This window comes from Lissotriton helveticus, chromosome 7, assembly GCF_964261635.1.
Source record: "Lissotriton helveticus chromosome 7, aLisHel1.1, whole genome shotgun sequence".
NCBI classification, from domain to species: domain Eukaryota; kingdom Metazoa; phylum Chordata; class Amphibia; order Caudata; family Salamandridae; genus Lissotriton; species Lissotriton helveticus.
Window position 1 is genome coordinate 544,951,626 of NC_136068.1, and position 23,263 is coordinate 544,974,888.

Consider the following 23,263-nt stretch of genomic DNA (forward strand, 5'->3'; position numbering starts at 1 on the left):
ATATGTAGAGTTGGGTATAGTAAAACTTTGCTTTCCCATAGAAACTTACCTTCACAATATTTTTGTCCTTGTTATTCTTGACACAATATTTTGTCCACATAATATTTTGTACCCGATACTTTGTTCAAACCCTGCAGAAATCCATACTGGGAGGGCTCAAATCAAGTTGTCTCCTAAATATACAATAAAAAGTTAGAAGATCAAGGCCTATAAATGTTTTTAGCTGTGAGCAAATGTGCTATGGTTCGTAGACCTGTGTAAATGCGATGCCTTGTTATGGGATTTCTTACATGCTTTCAAATTTCCCTCTATAAACTGATAATCATTAACAAAAAATGAAACTGTATTACTGCATGCTACTTTTATTAAATCAGTGTAGCCAAGGAGAAAAAGGTCTCCATTTCTTATATGTGGCAAAGATGCCTTGCATTCTGCCTAGCTGCCAATGTTTCCAGTGCGTTGTCCATGAGATGATCTTCCAAGGGTTTGCGGACTTTCTCCAGTACCAACCTGGTCAGATCCCTTCTGAAATCCTACAATTATTTCTTCATGGAAAAAAGTAGCACCTTTTGCCCGCGTTAAATCTGCATCGAATTCAACAAAGTAAACCAGATCGCAGCATTCAACCATCATGGCAACTAAAAGGGAGAATACTAATATTATCTCAAAGTATGGTCAGGTGTTTTCCTCCACATCGATACAATAGGTTTCCTCATTAAATCGTTTTTTAAAAACATTATAAGTTTAGTCAGGTGTGATTTCTTGACTCCCGTTCCTTACAATGTAGAATCAATCATGTTGGTGGGCACAGCCAGTTCCAATCACTGTGGCTCGGGACTTGCAGCCCATTCTTAGATTTTTGACTGTCTTCAGCTATAGTTTCTTCATCCTGCACACAAATGTTGTGCAAGAGTCCTCAATAACAGCCTTACACTCTTCTGTCCTCCCAGCCTCTTTTAAAACCAGTTTCTGCCATGGCTGGCTTCCTCTCCAATTCTTCTGCTTTGTTGCCCTTTTTGTCCAAACCACTTCTTTGCCTTTATGTTGTTTTCTTCTTGCCACGGAGGTAGGTCTGGATGTAGAAGTTGCTGAAGAGAAGAATGAGGCTGACTATATAAATAAAAACAATAGAGTTGAACCCGTCGGGGAAATCGCAGTCTGTGAACAGGTTGTAGGAAGAGTGGGCAGCAATGGCCACAAACTGGCTCTGTGCGGGAAAGAAAAGAAACAAGAGTTAAACATCGAAAACCTGAATTCTTGCACATTTGCAACATGATTTCTGGTGCATGCAGCTCTGGGGTTACTCTAAAGCAGCACTGAACTATTTGACAGTCCTACAAACACTAAAACAAGCCCATAAACTTAGGTGCTTGTTGTACTATTGACAAAGCTGAAGGCATTTTAGTGCGAGTGACTAACGGCATATTTACAAGGGGAGTTGCCTCGCTTTTGCACCATGCAACGTGGTGCAAGCACAACGCAATCCCAAACTGTGATTTATGAAGCCACGCAAGGCCACCTTAGCTGGCCCAGAGTGGCTTCCTAAATCAGGAGTAATGCAATGCAGAGCAAATAAATGTGTTGCATTGCTCTGCCCATGAGCGTTGAGTGGGTGTGCCCACACAGTTCCCATGGATTTTGCTGCATTCCCACATTTATCATCTTTGGAATGCGCCAACAAGATACGTTATTGTCAGGTGGGGTGTAATAAGGAGAAATAGATTGATTTCTCCTCATTACTTCCTAGCAGAACACACAGGAAGAGGAATATGCCACTCAGGATTGTTTTTGTGCTGAAAGTTGTCCCTTCCTGCACAAAAACAATCCTGAATGCAACGCAGGTACCCTTGCACCATGGTAGAAGAGTACCCGCATTGGTGCTAGGCAGCCAAAAAGGGGCCTGCGCAGGGAAAAAAGGCAGGAATGTGCCACCTATGACACATTCCTGCCCTTTCCCTGTCAAGCAGGGCAGCAAGGTGACTTACTGAGCTGTGTAACTTCGCCATAAATGTGTTCCTAAAAGTACAAGAGATATTACACTATTTTTCAAGATATAATAAAAATTGCAAATTTGTCCACACAACGAAATATCAGATTCACCTGGAGTTACCATTCACAAAATGACATAGCAAATAAAAAGCAAAGACAGTACACATGCATAAGTTATTGTGGTAATTCTGAAGAAACAAAACGGTTGCCTTAAAGAAAAACGTAATAAGTGGACATTTTTAAAATGTTGCAATTGTTGGTTGTTAGAAATGGGGTCTCTAATTGGCCGTGTATGCACCCTTTCCAAGTAGGGACCACAATCCTAGTGTGGGATGTACACCCTAAATTAACCTGTGCTCACCCTCTGGTAGCTTGACACAGAGCAGTCAGGCTTAACTTAAGAGGCTATGTGTAAAGTATTTGTGCAACACATAATGCAGTAAAACAGTGAAAGCACCACACAGAAATAATCCACACCAGGTTAGAACAATAAAGCTAAATTTAATTAACAAAACAAGAGCAAAACAACAAAGCTCCAATTTGTAAAACCCGAGTTATGAATTTTTAAAGAATATTTTGGATTGATGTGCTTAGTCATAAAGGAGGATTTTAAACTACCCGAGGAGCCCCGTGACGGAGTTAACGCGCTGAGTAAGAGCGGCACAACAGTGGAGTGCAGCCTGAAAAAAACGACCTGCTTTACACCTACGATTTTATAATTGAAAAATAAACGTGGGGAGCCGTTCATCAGACCAGAACTTTTTGGTAACTTTGGAAAAAGCAGGAAACAGAAGTTAAGCGCATGGCTGGTTTTTAAACAAGACGAGTATAAGTACGTTTTGACACGAGTCAATTACAAACTCCAGATTGTTAAACTGCATTGAAATAACCTGACGAATATAGGATTCTGGAAAAAACAGGGATTACGGTTTGTTTCCAGGTTAAAAACAAAGGGAGAAGATACATAGCAATCCCTGAAATTATTAAGACAACGAAAAATGTTATGTCTTGACAAAGATGGAATTTTTTTTATGATAACCATCGAAATGCGTCGAAGCTTTCTTTTATGCACAATTGAAGAACTGATATGTAATTAGTGAAATACTAATGCAGACAATGTATTGACTGACGTATCTAGAAGCCAAAGTAGATGTGCACTTGTATTTGACAATAATAACGTCTTACATGTCGTGTTGTCTTTATTATGCTGGGCATAATTGATTTTTTGTGTATCAAAGTAGGAAGTTATATGAACTGTATGAATTTTTTGTGTGGGATTTTATCCTGGTTATAGCATTGTTTTAATTGTAATCATTTTTTTAACTGATGTATAATGTACTATGAGCTTTGAAAAAAAAAAAATGTTGTGACAAAGTGTACTGTTTTAATCGGAATATAACATAGTTTAGTAGGTGTATCATTGTATGCCAGTGTTATGATATAGTGGGTCAAGGGAAAAACTTGCTTCTGTTAGAGTCATAAAGCGCCAACCGGGTCTATTTGGGTGCGCTGGACAAGGTCAGACCTGAAAAGTTAAGGCAACTGTTATGGAGCGCGGGTGGGATACAGAAGCAACGCAGGCCCCGCTGAAACAGTACCTTCACAGAGAAAATCATCGATGTTGAGGAGCATAGGAGTCTATGTGTCATCCTTGATCTGAAGGGATGTAGGCGATCTGTCATTTCAGAGCCTACTTTCTAAAAGTGGTATTTGCAAACACAGAATAATAAAATAACTTTACTAAAAGATGTATTTTATTATTCTGAGTTCAGGCATACTAAATTCGAATTTCTACCGGGTTCCCTGAGTCCGTTAAGATTATAAGCATGTAATAATCTAACTGCCCATTCTGGCCTATGAGAACAGGTAGCCTTCAATAGTGAAAAACGCAAATGGCTGTGATTCACTATTAGAACATGCTACACACATCAGAGCATGTCCTACCTTGTACTTACAATGCACCCTGCCCTTGGGCCTACCATAGGGGTGTCTAATATGAAGTAAAGGGAAGGTTTAGGGACTGGCAAGTGGGTGCACTTGGCCAAGTCGACATGGCAGTGCTAGACTGCACACAAGCCTTGCAATGGCAGGCCATAGACACACTTTACAAGCTGCTTCTGTGGGTGGCACAACCAGTGCGCAAGCCCACCAGCAGCATTTGATTTACAAGCCCTGGGCACACATGGTGCACTGTACTAGGGGCTGACAGATAAATCACATAACCCAATCATGGAATCCAATTAGTATCAGTGGCGGCTGGTGACATTTGAAAGTGGTGAGGGTGTAAAATGATTGGCATCAGTGACAGGGACAATGACGGGTTTTTGGGAGTGTGAATTTGCGACTGTGAAAAGTACCTGATGCTAACACCACATGCCTCTGTACTCCATGAATCAGTCACAATGAAGGCTGTAGAGCATACTTCTCGGTGTGTCTTCTAGAGGAGGGACTGTGTTGCGCCTGAAAGGAAGCTACTGATTACACTCTGATTTAATCCCTGGCCCCTGCGCTGCGACTTCTAGAAAGTGTTTTACTGTTGAGAATGCGCTTAGAGAAGTAGTCACCCGTCCATGTATTTCGTTGTGTGCACATACACGATTTTCCCATTGGAATGCTGGTTTTCACTTTTATTTGTTAATATTTTCATATAGATACAAGTGCACAAAATGTGTTTTTTTGCCCAGGCCCGTTCCTTCTCTTTACACCCTACTCCATAATAAAGACGGCTGGTTGGAGAGAAAACACAGGCCTCCAGGGCCTTCTGGAGGGCTCAGCCAACCAGCTCCATCCAATTCTGCCACTGCTCTAATGTGCTGCACATTGGATTGGCTCATGCCCTAGTATGGGTGCCAGAGTGGAGTGGTGACTGCCAGACGAGATGAAAAGCAGCCAGGCCCGTTTTGCAGTTTTATAAAGCTCAAACTTAAACCGGAGGTATTGGAGCTCAGCGCTTGACATGAGCACAGGATCACATCACATAAGGACAGCTATTATTGGCTTAATTGAGCTATCCGAGCTCAGCTGCAAAATTTCTAAATCATGTCGTAATTTATGTTTTCAATTTATCACACTGAGTTGCATCAGAACTCCAACTATAAAGTTAAATAAACAGTTTCCTTCCATGCTGAGTGGAGTTCCATGCTGGAATTGGTGGAAACGGCCTATGCATTCTAATATTGTGTATGTATGACCTTCAATTTATAAGTGCTTTCACCTTGATGTTACGAGTGTGTCAGGGCCCAGGGCAGCCTGATTCTGACATCATTTCCTACCATGCACATAGAACCTTAGCAGAAAACCTCAAAGTTGTCCTTCCTTTCAAATAGGTACGCATTCCTTCGTACCGCTTCCACCATTCCGATTAATATTTACCACTTGCATGTCAAATGATTAAAGCTGTTCACGATCAAATGGCGTGGGAGATTAAAAATAGATTTAATTCATGTATTTCTGATTTACAAATTTAAACGTAAATGTTGATTGCAGATTCTTTATTTTCCGATTTCAATCTTTGCATGGTATAATCTGTGCTGAAGAGGAGAGTGTCGTAACGAAACACGTGTGGCAACATAAGGTATGGGCAAGTGTTTTATAGATTCTATTGTGTGCAGGAGATTCTACATTAAAGTGATAAAAGGATATTCAGATGTGTTACACTGACTGCAGTGTCGTGCTTTAGAGGAACTGCCAGTGTTAGTGTCCTTTGAACCCCTGGCTCCAGACTCCTTCCTCCAGCAGTAAGCATGGCATGCTTTGCTTTATGTGTCACCTTGGTGGGTGCACATAACACATTGTAAAGAATTGCAACCCGCCTCTCTGTGTACAGCCTGTAATCTGGAGCAGATATTGCCGCTGAACATGTGCGCACTCCACAAATAAAGACACATTGCCGCGGGCTGTTGTTGGCATTCCCTTCAATCTGCAGAACTGATCAATAGTCTTAAACATGCCGAGAGAAGGATTATGCATGATTACAATTCAGCTCCAAGACTCACAAAGATGACGTGAGGTGAAGCTCCATTGAAACTGCGGTGCTTTTAATACATTATTATTATTATCCCAAAGGGCCAAATAAACTAAACTTACCAGGATGAGGCATGACATCTCCTCCGCCGGCAGCCGGTCCGCGTCACATCACGTCTCCGAGTCCGTGACAAATCATAGGACTGGATGCAACTGGGGCCGGTATCCTGCCATTTCACAGGGCATGGGGGCGACTGTACGTCACCGCCCGAGCAGGAGCCTATCTGCAGACTGCTGCATTACATTAGGCATGCACAGCATGCCTAATGTAATACCAATGGAGTGGCTGTGCTAAATGAAAAGCGCCCCTGGCTCGCAGATGCACAGTAGGAGTCCACTGCTCTGGACTCCTGCTGCTCTCACCTGCGTGAATGCACTGAATGACGCATGCGCAGTTGAGGCTGTGAAGCAGCTGCCAGCACAGGCCGGAAATGTAAACAGACGAATGAATTGCGTCTGCTTGCATTTCTTGCTGCCTGTGTCAACGTTAAAGTTTGTCTTGCTTGTGACAAGTGGGGCGCTGCCCCGACGCCCCTAATGGACCAGCCGCTGCTGATCAGTATATTAATTTAACATAGGGAACACTTGCACTGTGGCACTGATCAGCAGTGGCACAGTGCCTAAAGCATAAATCCAGCAAAAACATATCAAAACAGAGGAGGCAATCCGTCAAAATGGAATGGAGACTCACGCCAATGATGCCAGGTCTAACAGCCAGTAATTAGTATTTGAATAGGTGTGAACGGGTGTGACTGTATTCTAAAAGCAAACAACAGGCTGACCTGAGTGGTCAGACATGATAGATCTGAACCTGACAGAGTATGCAGGGAGGGACCTTGAGCATCCTTTTTGACATTATAGTGTCAAATCCTGCTTGGCAGGTCTGCCGAGGTTTTACATATAACACTGAGGGCGCACTTGAAATGGCGAGACCAGGATGAAAAACAATTTATGTGCATCCACAGTCTAGTTGCTGCAAAACCCTACTTTTGTTCCATCAGACTTCTGTCTCTGGGATTATTCAGGGTACAGTGACTGTGCCAAACTGAGGTTTAGTGTTAGATGTGGTAGGACTAAAGGTTTTCCATAGTGCACTACCCACACACACACACACACACACACACACACACCCAGAAGTAATAACCCACATTTAGTGTGGCAGAAGTCTTCTGCCATCTTAAAAATGCCTAAAGTGAGTTTGGTTGGCCCCGGGAACTTTTACCCCATTGGGTACAGCATGCCCAGGAGAAACTGCCACCCACTAGCTTATGCCAGGCATAAATGTGGCATCTCCAGGCACCCACTTCAGAACATTCCTGGACCCAAGGCCGATCAGAAGAGGACTGAACCTGCAGTATAAACTGAGTAGAGCACTGAAAGGACTGGATCAGCTCAATCTTGTGTACCCAGGACAAATAAGTGAACTCCAAGCGTCATATGGCTGACCTCCTATTAAAGCTACAGGGAAACAAGAAGCTACAAGGGGCCTTTGCTTACAACTGCTCCGCTGCTCAGTGGCACCTGGACCTGTACTAGACCTTGCTGTTTGGCTGCTGACCGCCACCCTGTGTGTCTCTAAGTGCCTCCCCTGAGGTCATGGGGAGCTTTAGAAGTATACTCCTGTGGTAGACTGAGACTTAAAGGACTGAAGTCAGAAAGTAAAATATTTGACCAGGATTAACCTGGTTGGTGTATCTGATCCACACCCCATAGCAGTCAGTTTCAAATTACACCTAGGTCGCAGTCTATTATGACCATTGACTATCATTGCCTCTTTGTGCTTCTAGAAGCTATTTTCACTTAAAACCTAAAAAAAAAAGGCATATATCTGGTTCTCCTTATTGGATTGTTGTGATTTGTGTGTAATTTTGCTAATTAAATGTTACTCTATGTTTTCTAATTTGTATTGATTTGCATTTTAAATGTATTACTGTTTTGGTACTACATAAATACTTTGCACATTTCCCAAAGTTAAGTCGGTCTGCACTTTGCCATAGTTACCAGAGGGGTTGAGCTGAGGTTAATTTAGTGACTTGGAGGGTTCCCCTGACAAGGGTTGTGATTATTCCTTGAGGTGGGTAGTCAACCCTGCCCCCCAAAAAAATAATAATCCAGTTTATTACAAGAGGTAAACGTGCAGCCTTTCTAGTTAATGTACCATGTTATTTTGCCAAGCTTCAATCCTCTCAGTTGTCATTTATACCCTAGGTAATAGACCTCAAGTGGCTCCCTGATCTTATTATATTTCTCTAGGAGCGCAAACAGCTAGTCTCTTTCGACTGAATCAAATGCCTAACAAAGTCAACTATTAGGACAGACAGGAGGTCATCTAGGTGATCAGTCAAATAGAGCATATTGTGAGGGCATCTAATAGGTCTAGTGAAGCATCAGGGCACGAAGACACACTGGTCCAGATGTATCCGCTCTATGATCTTGGTTTCTACTTTAATTAGAGAAATTGAGCAATACAAGGAGCACAGCTCGGATGGACTACCAGGTTTGTGCATTACAGACTGCAATTCTCCACTTATGATAATTATTCTGAATAAAGCACCTTGAAGTTCCAGAACCTTAGAGTGTAAGCCTGATTGTGACCCTACAGTGGTAAGACATTAAATTCAGTGTCGACATTGCATGACTTCCTCATATGGTGCATGTACACTTTTTTAGTAAGTAAGCACCTTTTCACTACGAATTTGACGCTGACCTGTGTCTGGTGTTGGACGGTTTGCCGCTCATTAAGTTATCAAGTTTGGTAAGAATTGACATGATCAAGAATATGTTGAACACTCATTCTCATATTTAATCGTTCTCACAGATTCCTGATCATAAGCTTTGGCGACAGTAGCACCTCAGGAACTTTGGGTGAAATATCAAACTATTTTTATACAATTTATCCCAATTGTTGCTTCACATATACAGAGATTTGTTTTTATTTGGTCTTAAAGAAAGTCGAAGAGCACTTTTTAAAGGCATATCGGAGGGCTGAAACATATCGACCTACAAGAGGTTTGTAGAATTCCCCTTTCTATTTTTAACTATACCTACAAAGGTTCGATAATAAAGGCAGGGCATGTCCACCATAAGGTATTTCTAACAGTTTTTCATCTCTCTCTATATATATATTTCATTAGGGTAACCGTATCCTTGTGATAGGTAGGTCTTTAGGAGATCATCTATCCCAGGACCCAAAACATCCAAGAACTTCCCTGTTGATCTAGGGTTACCAGACGTGAGGAGGAGCCCTATGATGAAGCATGCCACTGTGTTGATGGCTGAGGGCTACCTTACTCTAAAAACAAGATTAGTTTATCTGGCTTGCCGAAACCCATGTAACAGTGATTGTTCACATGTTTTGTTATGCTTGGTTGAGTGTTTGTGCCCCATTGTTCCGCCCCTTCCTCTCGTAGTATTTTTTATGTATTGCAGGCCTATACTCACCACCTGCTTCCAGCTTCAGATACTGGGGCCACTGCACAATGTTCTTCTAGCGAGTAAGAGTGAGCAGCACGTAGGACCCTGAGCCACCAAAGCGTTTCCACAATTCCCCCTCGGAGTGAGAAGACTCCAGTCTCACAGGGCTCACTACCACACCAGTGGTTCTTCCATTTGTCTCTATGGGTGGCACTTGGGAAGAGGGCATTATGCAAGCTATGGGGGATAAGAATTATGCTGGATTTAATTTGGGGCAGGTGTGAACCTCAATTGATTGCGTCCACCATGCTGGTCTCAGGCCATGCCTCCAAACTGACAACTTTTAATTGGGTGATCTGTTTTCACAAATGGAGGGAGACAGCAATAAAACATTTATTTTTTAAGAAAATGGACAACAAATGCACCATTTATATATAGCAATTCCTAAAGGAAGGCTTTTATGTTTCATATGAGGAATGTCTGCAAGATATAGATGAAAGTTCCTGACCCTTACATTTGGTTATTTGAACCTAGCATGCACAACATCCAACAAAAAAGCTCACGTCCTACATGTTGCCAACTGTAAAACAGGCAGACAAAGTAGCAATAGATGTGAACAGTGATAGCTCCCATAGACTAGGTGAAAGGCTGCCTTCCAAATCCAACGGGATATATTTCAGTGCCTATCAGTGGGCAACGTGTTTCAAGCATATAGATGTTTTCTGGACACATACAAGATCCAGCTAGGCACAACTGAAAACAATTTTTTTCCAAAATGGCCAAGCATACAAATCTGTGCCCATGTGTGCTGTACTGAAGCATTAGTCAAGCAAGTCTTACATCCACCTCACCAAAATTGTTTTAAAACTCGCCTTAGTGGTCCACCAATAGATATTTTTGATTGGTAAAGGCAATTTTAACATTTGCACCATCACTTTTTGCACCTCCACAAATATAAAAAAGAAACCGCTCTACTGTAATCAGGCGTCGCAGCACACCAGGGAAGCACTCGGCCTCTCTGGTGGGAACCCAATGATGAAGCATGTCACCAACCAGGTTTGTGAGTGAGGATTCTTCTGAAAACAAGGGTGACTCCTCTTGTTAGCTTGACTCCTCTTGTTAGCTCTTCATATATTTGGGTTCACTCTTCTGTTGTTTAATTGGTATTAGTCAAGCTGTACCATGGTGATTTTGGTTAGTGAAGCATTACTATCTGCATGTTAGATCCCAATAACTCAAAATAGTAGCTATTTATAGCACACAATAAATAAGATGCCCTGGAGTATTGTAACTAATGCGGTACGATAAATATCACCTCGATTCCAACAAACTCGGAATCTAACCCCATCTATAAACCTTGACTGACAGCTGCTTCAGAGCTTTTACAACTAACAGAGCTGGAGAGAAAGCCGGTAGCACACTCCTAGCTGGAAGTCACAAAATGATACCACAATTTAAATAATATTGCAGAAGCACGCTTAAAGGAACAAAGTAGGGAAATTGATAACCTGCATTTGGATTCGAAGAGATTAATTTTGTTTGAAACGACAGTTTGCTAAGTGGTAATTTTGGAGACATTTTAAGGAAGAGGACTTGTAGACTATACTCATTTACCCACACTAATTTGCATAAATAATTAAGATGGCAGGATTTCACAAGGGAATCTCAGCCCAACCAAGTCTTGCCTGGAGCCTATTTAAAAATAAAAATCAGTACCAGGATTCAATTGGCACCGGTGGTCAATGGGCCTCCTCAAAGTGGATAGCATTGATGAGTGAGGCTCTTCAGATAGCAGGTGGCCTATCAAACTTCTCAAGCAGGGGTGGGGTGGGAAGGGGGGAGATTCCAAGTGTTGTGTCAGATTGGAGATGGAGCTTCTTCGGCCTACGCTCTCCAAACCAAGCCAGACGACATAGATCTAGTTCTTAGTCCCAAAGAGAAAAAAACAAACACACTGAGTCTTTGCCAACTACATTAGAGAGAAGAACAAATTAGAAGGCTGGATGAACTTTCCCTCCTTTGGGTGCATTTGATGGCAGGCAATGCTGCTTAAACGATATGTAACTAGCAGATGACTCAGAAAGACTACTTGCGGGTTATTAGTAAAGTTTGCTAGAACCAGAACAAAACAAACAGAATAAAAATATACATTAAGTGTGCCCCAAATGCACATTGCCTATACATTCGATTGTCCACAGCAAAACTGATGTAAAATATAGGACATACATATTCTTGTTTTTACCAAAAAGAATGTAGGAACCCACAAAAACCTGAATAATCTTTAACTTTTTGATTTGCTTGCTTCATAAACTACTTTTGTGAGAAAACATGCACGTATTTCCACATGTTTATGTTATTTGCATTTTTTGGGAGAAAGGTAAACAATCTACCCTTGAACCTAGTATCTCCTCTACATTTCTAAAATGTTTCACTTTCATACTTATCACTTATATTGGTATTTTACCATTCTTTATAAAGGTTGGTGATCAGGGCCGGCTTTAGGGCAGTGCGGCTGGTGCAGCCGCACCTTGGGCAGACCTCGGCAGGGCGATTTGTTAACTTATGAGTTTAAAAGCACTTGCTGAAGTCTTCGTTATGTGTCCTGCAGTTTTCAAGCAACATTAAAAATGTCAAAATAACTCTGGTGATTAATATTCCTGCTGGAGTGAGATCAGAGTTTTGTCTAATTGCAGTTTTGACTCACCATAAAGTAGGGTTAATATGCCTGCTGCAAAGAACGTGTACCATGTAGATCAAAGAAATGTATTTTATGTGGACAGCACAGTGGGTTACTACTTCTGTCAAAGAGATCCTTTTGTTACTTGCAGTTCATAAGTTACCATCTTAATACAGCACAATGATTGATGAACTGTCATCATAAGAGCTGCATGCATACTGCATAGTATAGGTTAGAATTTTATGTTTTTTTCTCCAGTCTTTCATTTGCCTAATGTTCCTAAAAAGGGTGTGTTGGGCTGAAATACATTCTTATTGGTAAAGCCAACCCTAACCATAGCGGAATGTTTTAAATATTGAGTTTACGCTGCTCTGGACAAAACACTCTTAAAATCTACAACCTGCTACTATGGATAAGATGCAATTCCTACACCTTGTAATCCTCACAGTCTTATGTAACATTTCGTATAGAATGATTTACACACATTATTCATTGTCTATGTATAATGTGTGTATGTGACAAAGTGCTCTGACACTCAACACTGAATGAAAAGCGCTATAACAAAAATTAAATTCATGTGAACGAGGGGGCTATGGACAGATGGGGGGATGCACTGTTGGACGGTAGGGAAGCCTTCGTGAAGGAGGTCGGGGGAGAGGCAAAAAAGATTGTCGCACCAGGCGCCACCAGTGCCAAAGTCAACCCTGATGGCGATTCGGCAATGAAGACTGAATAGTAGGCTTACCGTGTGTGTAGCCACTGTGTAATATACATTGCTCAGACCACATCAAACCAGATGCCTTTTCTACTGGCAGGGAGGGAAAACGGGCCTAAACATGGTCTTCATATTTCAACTGTAATGGATAATGTGACATTATAGGTTCTAACTCGGATTCTTTTATCTTGGTCATCTTTTCTGGTCTTGGTAGAATCATCACTACCAACATTTTGGACAATTATCCAGTTGGATCCCTTTCGGAGTACTGTTATGTTTTCTACAAGTGTGCTGCTTTTTTATTTCGGCAGATCTTTCCCATCTTATTCACAAACCTTGGGGGGGTCTCTCAGAGAATTTTACTGTTTGTAAATCTTTAAACTATAGTATTTTTTATCTACTCGTAGATGTTAAGAACTACTAAGAAGAGACCAAATTTAGAAACTCAATGCTTCATGTGGTGCTGTGGGCAAAAATCATACTTTTTTTTCAAAATGTTACACACTTATGAAAAATAACAATAGATGGTTCGCGTTAGCGTTCGACACTGTCTGCCACCGCACCCTAGTCCAACGCCTCAGCAACACCGGCATCCAAGAGAAGGCACTGAAGTGGATCACCTCGTTCCTCGCGGGAAGAACACAGAGAGTCTGCCTCCCCCCGTTTTGTTCCGCGGCCAACGAAGTCATCTGCGGTGTCCCGCAAGGATCATCACTCAGCCCCACCCTCTTCAACGTCTACATGAGACCTCTCGCAGCCATCGCACGCCAACACAACCTCAACATCATCTCCTACGCCGACGACACCCAGCTCATCCTCTCCCTCACCAGAGACCCCGACACCGCCAGAACCAGCCCCCACGAAGGGATGAAAGACGTCGCCGAGTGGATGAAGAACAGCCGCTTGAAACTGAACTCAGACAAGACGGAAGTCCTCATCCTTGGGCCATCACCCACCGCCTGGGACGACTCCTGGTGGCCCCCAGCCCTGGGCACCGCCCCCAAGCCGACAGACCACGCACGCAACCTGGGCTTCATCCTGGACTCCTCCCTCTCGATGACCAGACAAGTCAACGCCTGCTCCTCTTCATGCTTCCACACCCTCCGCATGCTCCGCAAGATCTTCCGATGGATCCCGACCGAAACCAGGAAGACGGTCACCCAGGCCCTCGTCACCAGCCGGCTGGACTACGGAAACACCCTCTATGCCGGAACCACAGTCAAGCTGCAGAAAAGACTACAACGCATCCAGAACGCCTCCGCCCGACTCATCCTAGACATCCCTCGACGTAGCCATATCTCCGGCCACCTGAGAAACCTACACTGGCTCCCCGTCAACAAGAGGATCACGTTCAGGCTCCTCACCCACGCACACAAGTCTCTCCACAACCTGGGCCCCAATTACCTCAACGACCGCCTGACCTTCCACACGCCCACCCGCCAGCTACGCTCCGCTAGCCTCGCCCTTGCCGCCGTACCACGCATCCGGAGAGCCACCGCCGGAAGCAGATCCTTCTCCTACCTGGCGGCCAAGACATGGAACTCCCTCCCCATCCACCTTCGGCTGACCCAGGACCACCTCGCCTTCAGGAGACAACTCAAGACCTGGCTGTTCGAGCGGTAGCCCCCCCCCCCCCCTCCCCCAAGCGCCTTGAGACCCTTCCGGGTGAGTAGCGCGCTATACAAGTGTTATGATTGATTGATTGATACAATTGTTATTTTTAGGATGCAGATAATTATGAGCTACCGTGTCAGGTACTAGCATACATGTTGCCGAATGCCAAAAAAGAAATGCTGCATTTTGACTGTATACTTTCATACAAAAGACGTTGTTGTGATTTGACTGCATTCCTGTCCCGCGTGTTAAAATAAGATATCGGCTTTAGTGGAACAAACTCATAAAAGAGAGAATTGCATACTGCTCTCTCTTCAGAGCAAGAAGGAGGCTGGTAAATACAGGTCAGAAAGACTACAAAAAGTGGTGGAAAACAGCGGGATCCCCATAGGAGCAATGGTGGCATGGATTCATCAGGCGAAGGCCATAATACAGAAATTTCATTTTTACTCTCCAGGGCAACAGGAGTGTTCAATGTACATCCAGGAGGATCAGAACTTGGCAAATTTGTCGGAATAATCATTGACAATGTAAGTAAGGTCCATTTAGACAAATTGTATATAAATGTATCTTCCGGTGATATCCAGAAAACTGATATGGGGCCCGGACCCATGTTAGATATGTCTGGGTGAGGAGAACTTGAGTTATGTGTTCTTTCAGCGAAGCCAATGGTGGTGGTCCACAAATATGTTAGACAAGTTTAGAATGAGTCCCATGCAGAAAAAACACACTAAGAACTAGCTAGGAGTGTGCTGCCGAAATGAGGTATCTATGAAGATAGGGTTGTCATTAGTGTGGTGTCACAAGTATCAGTCCAATTCATTAGCTGTACTACTTACAGAGGGTTGTATTACTGAACAATGCAGTCCTTTACAACCAAGTATTAAGAACAAATACATCTTTGCCATGCATATGCTTACCATGCAAGCCTTTACAATGGCATGCCTTAGGGAAAGCGTTGGACTTAGGAGAAGTATAATTTACTATTCCAATTCCAGTCTGTTTAGAGGAGGTAAAGTGTTGGACTTTGGAGGGGTTACATTTAGTATGCCATTGTAAAGACTTGTGTGGTAAAGATATGTGTGGTTACGACATCGTGGTAAAGTCTGTTTCCCCTTTCAGCAACATTGCTATGCAACTGAATGTGTAGATGTCGTTTTTTATAGTGGCATTAAGAACTACAACAGGTCTGAACCATCACAGGCAGTCGAAAGGACAGAATGTATGAATCATCGAAGTCTTCAAAAAGAGAGAGTTTCCCAGAGAACCAGAAAGGACTGGGAATACAACAATAGCAAAAAAAGGGGTTCCTTTCTGTGTTATTTGGCCTTTGAGAACTGACCTTCAGGTCTAGATACTAATTTAACTTTTAGTATTCCAATTTGGGACGGATTCTAATATTTGCACACAAAACAGGGTATTTTTTAACTCTCAAAGTTTATTTTGTTATTATTTTTTTAATAAAAACAGTAAAAAATCATTTATTTCATGACATTTTCCAATAATTTTGTACAAATTGGCTATCTAATACACATGAATATGCTCATATCTCAATCAACATTGCATTTGATCAATACACAAAATATAAAATTTTATAACAATATGACAACACAAAAATGTAATATAAAAACTAAAAAGTCCTTTGTCGACGCGTTTCGGTGTATAGAGGTTGCTGTAACACCTTCTTCAGGACAGACTTTGAATTAAAAACCAAACTTCTTCATTCTAAAATAAATACATACAATTTGTGTCATATTCTAGTGAGAGTGAAGTACATTAACCTAGTGTGCATAGATATTCTCGTCACATATTGATAGAAATAGTTCTTACTTTCTTGTCATGGGTCTCAGTATATTTAGTGACTCCACACCCTTGGCGATTGGGGTCATCAATTCCTCATCACGGGTGGTAATACTAATGGGTATATTCTTAATGTATCTAAAAAATGGACACCTCCCAGTTACAGATTTATCTCAAATGAGTTTTCAAGCCTCAAAGTTGGGATATAGCGTTTTTACTCACTTTACGCGGTAAGAGATGTGTCTCTTGAGTCCCAAGATCTAATCTTGTTTATTTTCGGCTCGGATCTAGGCCCCTTTCAGTGTTTTTCCTTGGACCTAGTTTTGAAGAGGAGCATCTATTTCAGTATGGTCTTATATTATCATCAGATTTTAAGGATTCACCTAAGAAATGTTTATTTCAAAACCTACCTTAGAGTTATATCTCCCTTCTTCGGAGATTTTCTAAATACAGGTTGGTCTCTCGTTTCTGCAGGGATCTTTTCACTTTCATCCTCCTTGTTTTGTGTAGAGGTCGTAGTTTAATTCTTTTGTTTGACCTGAATATTAGAGATTTTAATTTGTTACACTTCTTGGTATTTCTAACATTCAATCATTTAGCAATTATAGCAGTCTTAGATTCAGAGAAGCAGTGTTTTAACATTGGTGGCTGCTAAGGTTCATTTCATTCCCTTTTCTCAAACATGAGCATTTCCCCAATAAGGAAGATGATAGGTGTGTATTCACACTAGTGAAAACACTTCTATAGTCCAGTTTTCTAATAGCCATACTGCCAAACTCACTACCTAGTTAAGGCGCCGTTGGTATAAACACACCATGTCCCGCATTGTCTTAGTAATCCTCTTCAAAACTAGGTCCAAGGAAAAACACTGAAAGGGGCCTAGATCCGAGCCGAAAATAAACAAGATTAGATCTTGGGACTCAAGAGACACATCTCTTACCGCGTAAAGTGAGTAAAAACGCTATATCCCAACTTTGAGGCTTGAAAACTCATTTGAGATAAATCTGTAACTGGGAGGTGTCCATTTTTTAGATACATTAAGAATATACCCATTAGTATTACCACCCGTGATGAGGAATTGATGACCCCAATCGCCAAGGGTGTGGAGTCACTAAATATACTGAGACCCATGACAAGAAAGTAAGAACTATTTCTATCAATATGTGATGAGAATATCTATGCACACTAGGTTAATGTACTTCACTCTCACTAGAATATGACACTAATTGTATGTATTTATTTTAGAATGAAGAAGTTTGGTTTTTAATTCAAAGTCTGTCCTGAAGAAGGTGTTACAGCAACCTCTATACACCGAAACGCGTCGACAAAGGACTTTTTAGTTTTTATATTAAATTTTTGTGTTGTCATATTGTTATAAAATTTTATATTTTGTGTATTGATCAAATGCAATGTTGATTGAGATATGAGCATATTCATGTGTATTAGATAGCCAATTTGTACAAAATTATTGGAAAATGTCATGAAATAAATGATTTTTTACTGTTTTTATTAAAAAAAATAATAACAAAATAAACTTTGAGAGTTAAAAAATACCCTGTTTTGTGTGCAAATATTAGAATCCGTCCCAAATTGTAATACTAAAAGTTAAATTAGTATCTAGACTTGAATCATCGAAGTCTCAGAACAGGGGAAAACAAAATCACTGAAGTCGTGTGTTGAATTATATTCACTTGGATCAGTACAACTATGTGGAAATCAGTTCTTAATTTGAAATTTGTAAATAAATATGTGCCAGTGCCCAAATGTTTGTTCAAAAGCCAGTGGCCAGCACTATTAAATGTCGGGAGTGCCGTATACCAAGGCTTCGTAGTCTTGATTCCTCCTCATGCCTCTTTCATCCACCAGACACTATCTGCCACTTTATTTCACTCTTGCAAGTTCTTTCTCATCCCTGCTTTCTCCCTTTGTCACTGTTTTCCATTTTTAATTCCTCCTTTTCCCCTCATGGGTTTTCTCTCTTGCTCTGGATCAAAGTCTGAAATGGAAAAAAGTACCGTCCTCCAAAATGAGTGATGGTTGGCCTCACCTGCAACCACCGGCTCAAATTTTGAACACTGGAGTAAGATACCATAAGCCATGAAAGAGGAAGGAAATGTTTGGGTATTTATGTATAATGTTATCAACATTCCCAACCAGTGAGATAAGTCAATGGGGAAAGAGACTGGACAATGTTGGAGTGCACAAGGAGCAGTACAACCAAGACAAAAAGATGTATCACCACTATAGGCTTCCTTGATAAGCCTTCAGTGGTCATGCTGAGTTTCATGTTCCCCGCGTCAACATTCGGGCAAGATTGCTTAAGTCTGCAGTGCACCTAATGCAAATGTCGGAAAACCAAAAGGCAGCCAACCTATAGGCCCAATTTTAAAAAGCTTAAAGTCCCCACGGGTGTATGCATAGGTTTTCAACCCTTGAAGATCTTAGACTATTCGTCTAGACACAAAAAGCCAGAGAGGCATGATGGAGCCCAACTATGACTTTTGTGTTATTCCATGGAACACCCCTGTTTGCCAGATGCTATGGATGCCGATTTTCCTAATTGTATTAAATGGTCAAATTTCGGATTACTGTGACATTTTTTTTTTTATTACTTTTTTTGTTTTCTTCATTTGGTGAAGGCTTTAATTCATAGCACATCCTGTCCTACATAAGTAAGAGGTGGCACATACGTTGGCCTGTACTTATTTTCATAAGCATTTGAACAAATATGGCACGCACATTGCAGAGGTTTGTCAATATCCACAAAGGTACAACATAGGCGGAGCTCACACCATTTGCACTGCCCACTCCCATAACAAATCTTGATCTTGCGGCACATCTACGTGTCCATAACTAGGATAGCTGATAAATGTGCATGTCTGGGAGAAGTGATATCGGCAATACTAATGCACTTTTAAAAAAAGAAGCCCTTGGACAAACACAGAGAAGTGACAAATACATATGTGAAACTTAGCAAATTTTGCAACAGGCATAGAAAAAGAGAAGACATAGCACCGGGTGTCTTTAATAGAAAAGGTAGAGGACAGCTTGTGTCTCTTCAATGCGGTCATATTTTTTGTTTTTAAAAATGTGCCACTCGGTGGACTTGAAACTTTAATTCCATATGCCATACCAATTGCTCGTATGTACGCTTCAATGTTCCTTCACATCAAAAGGACAAATTGAGAACTGTTAGTATTTTATAATAATTGGTGATTTACTACATTTGTTTCTACACATCGAGCTTACTGTACCACAATATCCTAAAGGCACATCATTCTTGCACCAAAAGGGTGAAGTCACAGTGTAAAAGAAAATTCTATTCACCCTCAACCCTTTTCGCTACTCCTAAAATGAAACTGCACCCAATATGTCACTTCTATTTCACTCATTTCCTCTCTAAAACTAGCACTGACCAAGCAAATGGGTGTTGCCTTGGCAGTCCCCACTGTGCTGACGTGCATCACCACGCGCACACAAGTATGCTGCAGACTAAATTGGTGTAATACATTTTTTTTTAAAGTGTGGGAAAGTACATTTGTAGAGAAAAGAGAAGGCTTTAGCAAAATTGAGCTGCTGAGTCCTCCGGAAAAGAAATACTATTTTTTTTTAAACTGTTAAGGGAGTGGCAAGGAAGCAATGGAGAAGTGGGTTAGGGGGAGGCAGCGACCTAATGCTGCAGAGCAGCAGAGTGCGACAGTGGAGGGTGTCAAGCAACACAACACCGAGCAGGGGTGGACAGGATAGGAACATATGAGATAGGGGTGCAGAACAAATCTGAAAAAAGCAAACTGGACGGGAGGGGAGGGGGGTGGGGGACCAACACAGAAAGCCAAGGGAGAGATGGGGAGGGAGCCAGCACATGGAGGAGAAAGCAAGAAACCACATCCACACCCATGGATTATTAAGAGAAAAAGTGAAAAGCAATTCTCTGAATGTAAGCAGTGGACGGATACAATTTGTCCAGTAAGAAGCACTGTCAAACAGCTATGATCCAAGGAAGAGACACACGCAAGAAGAGGAAGGAAAGCCATTGATTAGGAAGCAAGCAGATGATATAGACCAAAAGAGCCAACCAAACATTACCAATAGGCTGAACCAAAGCCCACTCTAAGTGCTGGTACTGTAAACAGTAGGTCTTTCACCAACAGACGACGGCTTACGCAGTCTGTAGGAGAAACCTAAAAGGTGTCATCTTCAAACTGCCAGATAAAAACGTCCCTTTGTTATTCCCCTTCACCTCAGATAGTATCACTAACCAGAGTCCATGGGAATTTTTGGTGAGTTCTAGCTCTGTCACTCATTATTTGTGGTCTGAGTTTCTTTGTATTTGTCTGTGTCAGAGGATTTATCCGCATGTGAGCTTGTTCCTGGTCTGACTCATTCAAGGGTCAGAAGAAGGCTGAATGAGTTGAATAGAAAAGGGAATGGTGAAGATTAAGAAAGATTAAAAGCCTTATTTGTCCCCTGTAGAGTAGGCTGGATTCAAAGCTGGTAGCATAGCTGAACCCAAAAAGATCAACCAAAAATTCTGATGCTACAATTTTATGGCATTGTTATTATGATTTTCATTGAAAATACTAAGTTCCAAGATGGACGCTACCTTCAAGGACCACAATTCTTTGGACCAACATCAAAGGAGGCTTTACCCTTAACTTGCACCCACAACCATACACATAGCATGTTGCTGGTGTGGCAGATAGCAAAGCTTCCACCACTTTCATTTGTTTCATATTATCACTCAATTTTGTTGCATTGACTGTCTCCCTTGTCACTTAAACAATCTGATCTACTAAATATTTTGCAATGTGTGGATGTCCTGAACATTGATGGAGCTGAAGACAGAGAAGAGAGAGCTAGCGGGGTGAGCACACAGTAAACATTACCAGCTGCATGATGGTGAGATACCGTTTCCACCACAGATATTTCTGCATCCTTGGTCCCATGACTGCCAGCCCATAGTACAGGTACATGAATATGTGGACGAAGGAGTTAAGCATCCCGATGAAGAATGCTGCAATAAAAGAAGGTTAGAGACATTTTACATTTCAAAAAATGAATTTCTATTGGGATGATTGCGAATAAGAGTTCCAAGTCATAGATTGCAATATACAAAGGCAAAAATCAAAAGTTCTTCATGAAATACATGCATCCACCCAACACATTGACGCAGAGCTTTAGGATCTTGCCAGTTAGTAAAATGTACTGAGTGAAAATACTTGCCATGGTTCATATTTTCATTGCTTTATTCACAGAGAATACGTTTCAGAAAATGCTCAACTGAGTACTGAGCAATGACTTCTTAGTAAATAATGTGGTAAAAATAAATGTTTGTTCAACATGGGTAATCAGATGACCAACCACTGTCAATCGATCGGAGACAAAAGATCAATAAAACAAAGGATCTCACAGAATTCAAAAACTGCAAAGTGAAAACTCACTGGAAATTCCACAGCACTGAAACACCTGATCGATCTACTACGATAACTCCTCCAATGATGTCCTACTTTGAATACCTTAGGGTCATTCTCTGTGTGGTCTATTTCGAATTTATTAAAAATAAACATTACTCTGAATCCTAGCTTTTCATTAGAATTACAGTTCTTCAAACAGCTCCAAAAGATGCATTTGCACTTCCCATGAAGTATATTGTTTAGTAACACGAAGTGAAAGGGGTGGACAATGAGAGGACAAATTTGCAACTTCAGGTTTCTGAGAAGACTTCAAAAGACTGCTATCCCCAACAAATCTCACTACGTCAGCTACAGATGTGGTGTCTGGTTCTTCAAAAAGAAACCCAATTGCCATTTAAGGTACCTATATAGCTGCTATAATCCTTTAGAACATTATATATTTTAACACTGAATCGGTCAGTAATGCTTATTTTTCACCCATACTTGAATTTTTGGGCCAAAGGCCATGCCACATATTAATGGTAAAGGACTAATAACTTCTGCTATTGACGGACTCTAAGGTCAGTTGCACAATCAACTCATGAATAATCCACTTACTGACTTAATGTGAGAATAGACAAAAAGGCAGACCTGTTAAGATCTATTGTTCGGAAACTCATGCTGAGATATGTGTCAAACTGTGGACTTTGGTATTTAGTTTGAGGGGCAAATGGCGGTTTCCACCAGTCAACCTTTCATTCTTGTGCAACACAGAGCATCAGCATCTCTCAGTGACACAGCTGTTCACTATTTGTAGTCCCTCTAAACTCCCCTTGCTCACAGAGCTGGCCCTTCCTATGCTTGCACCTCTACCTCGCTTCCTATTGGCTCCCTTCAATAAGCTGCAGTGGGCGCAGAGGTCACCCTTCTCTTTTAATTCCCCTGCCATGCTTACCCGTGCTTCTACAGGATTCTCTCGGCTGCTCCTGTAACCACCACCCATCACCCATACGCTTCTCAGTTTTCCCCTGTCAATCTGGATTAACCAGTCTGTCCAGTGGTGCTACTCTCCGTTTGGCTTACATCCATCGCTCCCTCTGCCCCCAGCCCTTCAAAAGAGAGAAGAAAAACTCCCCATGGCTGCTTTCGCTTGCACTGTGACACAGAGCCATTCCTTCAGTTAGGCAACACCCTTTTAAGGTTCTGGATTCTCAAAGTATTTTTGAGTTCTCTTGGAGCTCAAGTTTTCTTGCCACTATAGTTTTACTCTAGCCCCTAAAAATCCCAGCACAAGACCATCTTACCTTCCTTAAGGAAGAAGCTGGTCATGGTTAATTTTATGACAGCAACTCTCGACTATCTTTCTGAAGAAAGAAGGAGAGGTGTTAACATCAGCAGTCTGCGGACACTGATGACCAATGAAGGTGGTCTGCTAGCACTCCTGCCACCAGCAAGTTCTTGTTTCTGGGAGAGATTCAAGATGGGTTGTGGTTTAGCACATTTCATGGGACTTTAATGGTCGATTTGCTTCTGATGGTCAAAATCACATGCAAACGCTCTTCAGCAGGCTATTCAGCACTCTTAATCAGTGGCGTAGCTGGTGGGGGCTAGTCTGCCCTGGGCAGCTCTGTTTTTGGG

The 23,263-nt window shown here is 41.7% G+C and overlaps 1 protein-coding gene across 2 annotated transcripts in view; it reads right to left on the minus strand.

Annotated features, from left to right (window-relative positions):
- Positions 1 to 342: 342 nt before the first annotated feature.
- The window catches only part of LOC144768733 (very long chain fatty acid elongase 4-like), a 101,852-nt gene continuing 78,931 nt past the window's right edge, over positions 343 to 23,263 (minus strand). For both annotated transcript variants that reach the window (XM_078652617.1, XM_078652616.1), the window contains exons 8-9: positions 21,119 to 21,246; positions 343 to 1,207 (exon numbers count right to left, since the gene is read on the minus strand). In XM_078652617.1, the coding sequence (XP_078508743.1) occupies positions 1,040 to 1,207; positions 21,119 to 21,246 (296 nt within the window). In that variant the 3' untranslated portion in view covers positions 343 to 1,039. The remainder of the gene's footprint in view (positions 1,208 to 21,118; positions 21,247 to 23,263) is intronic.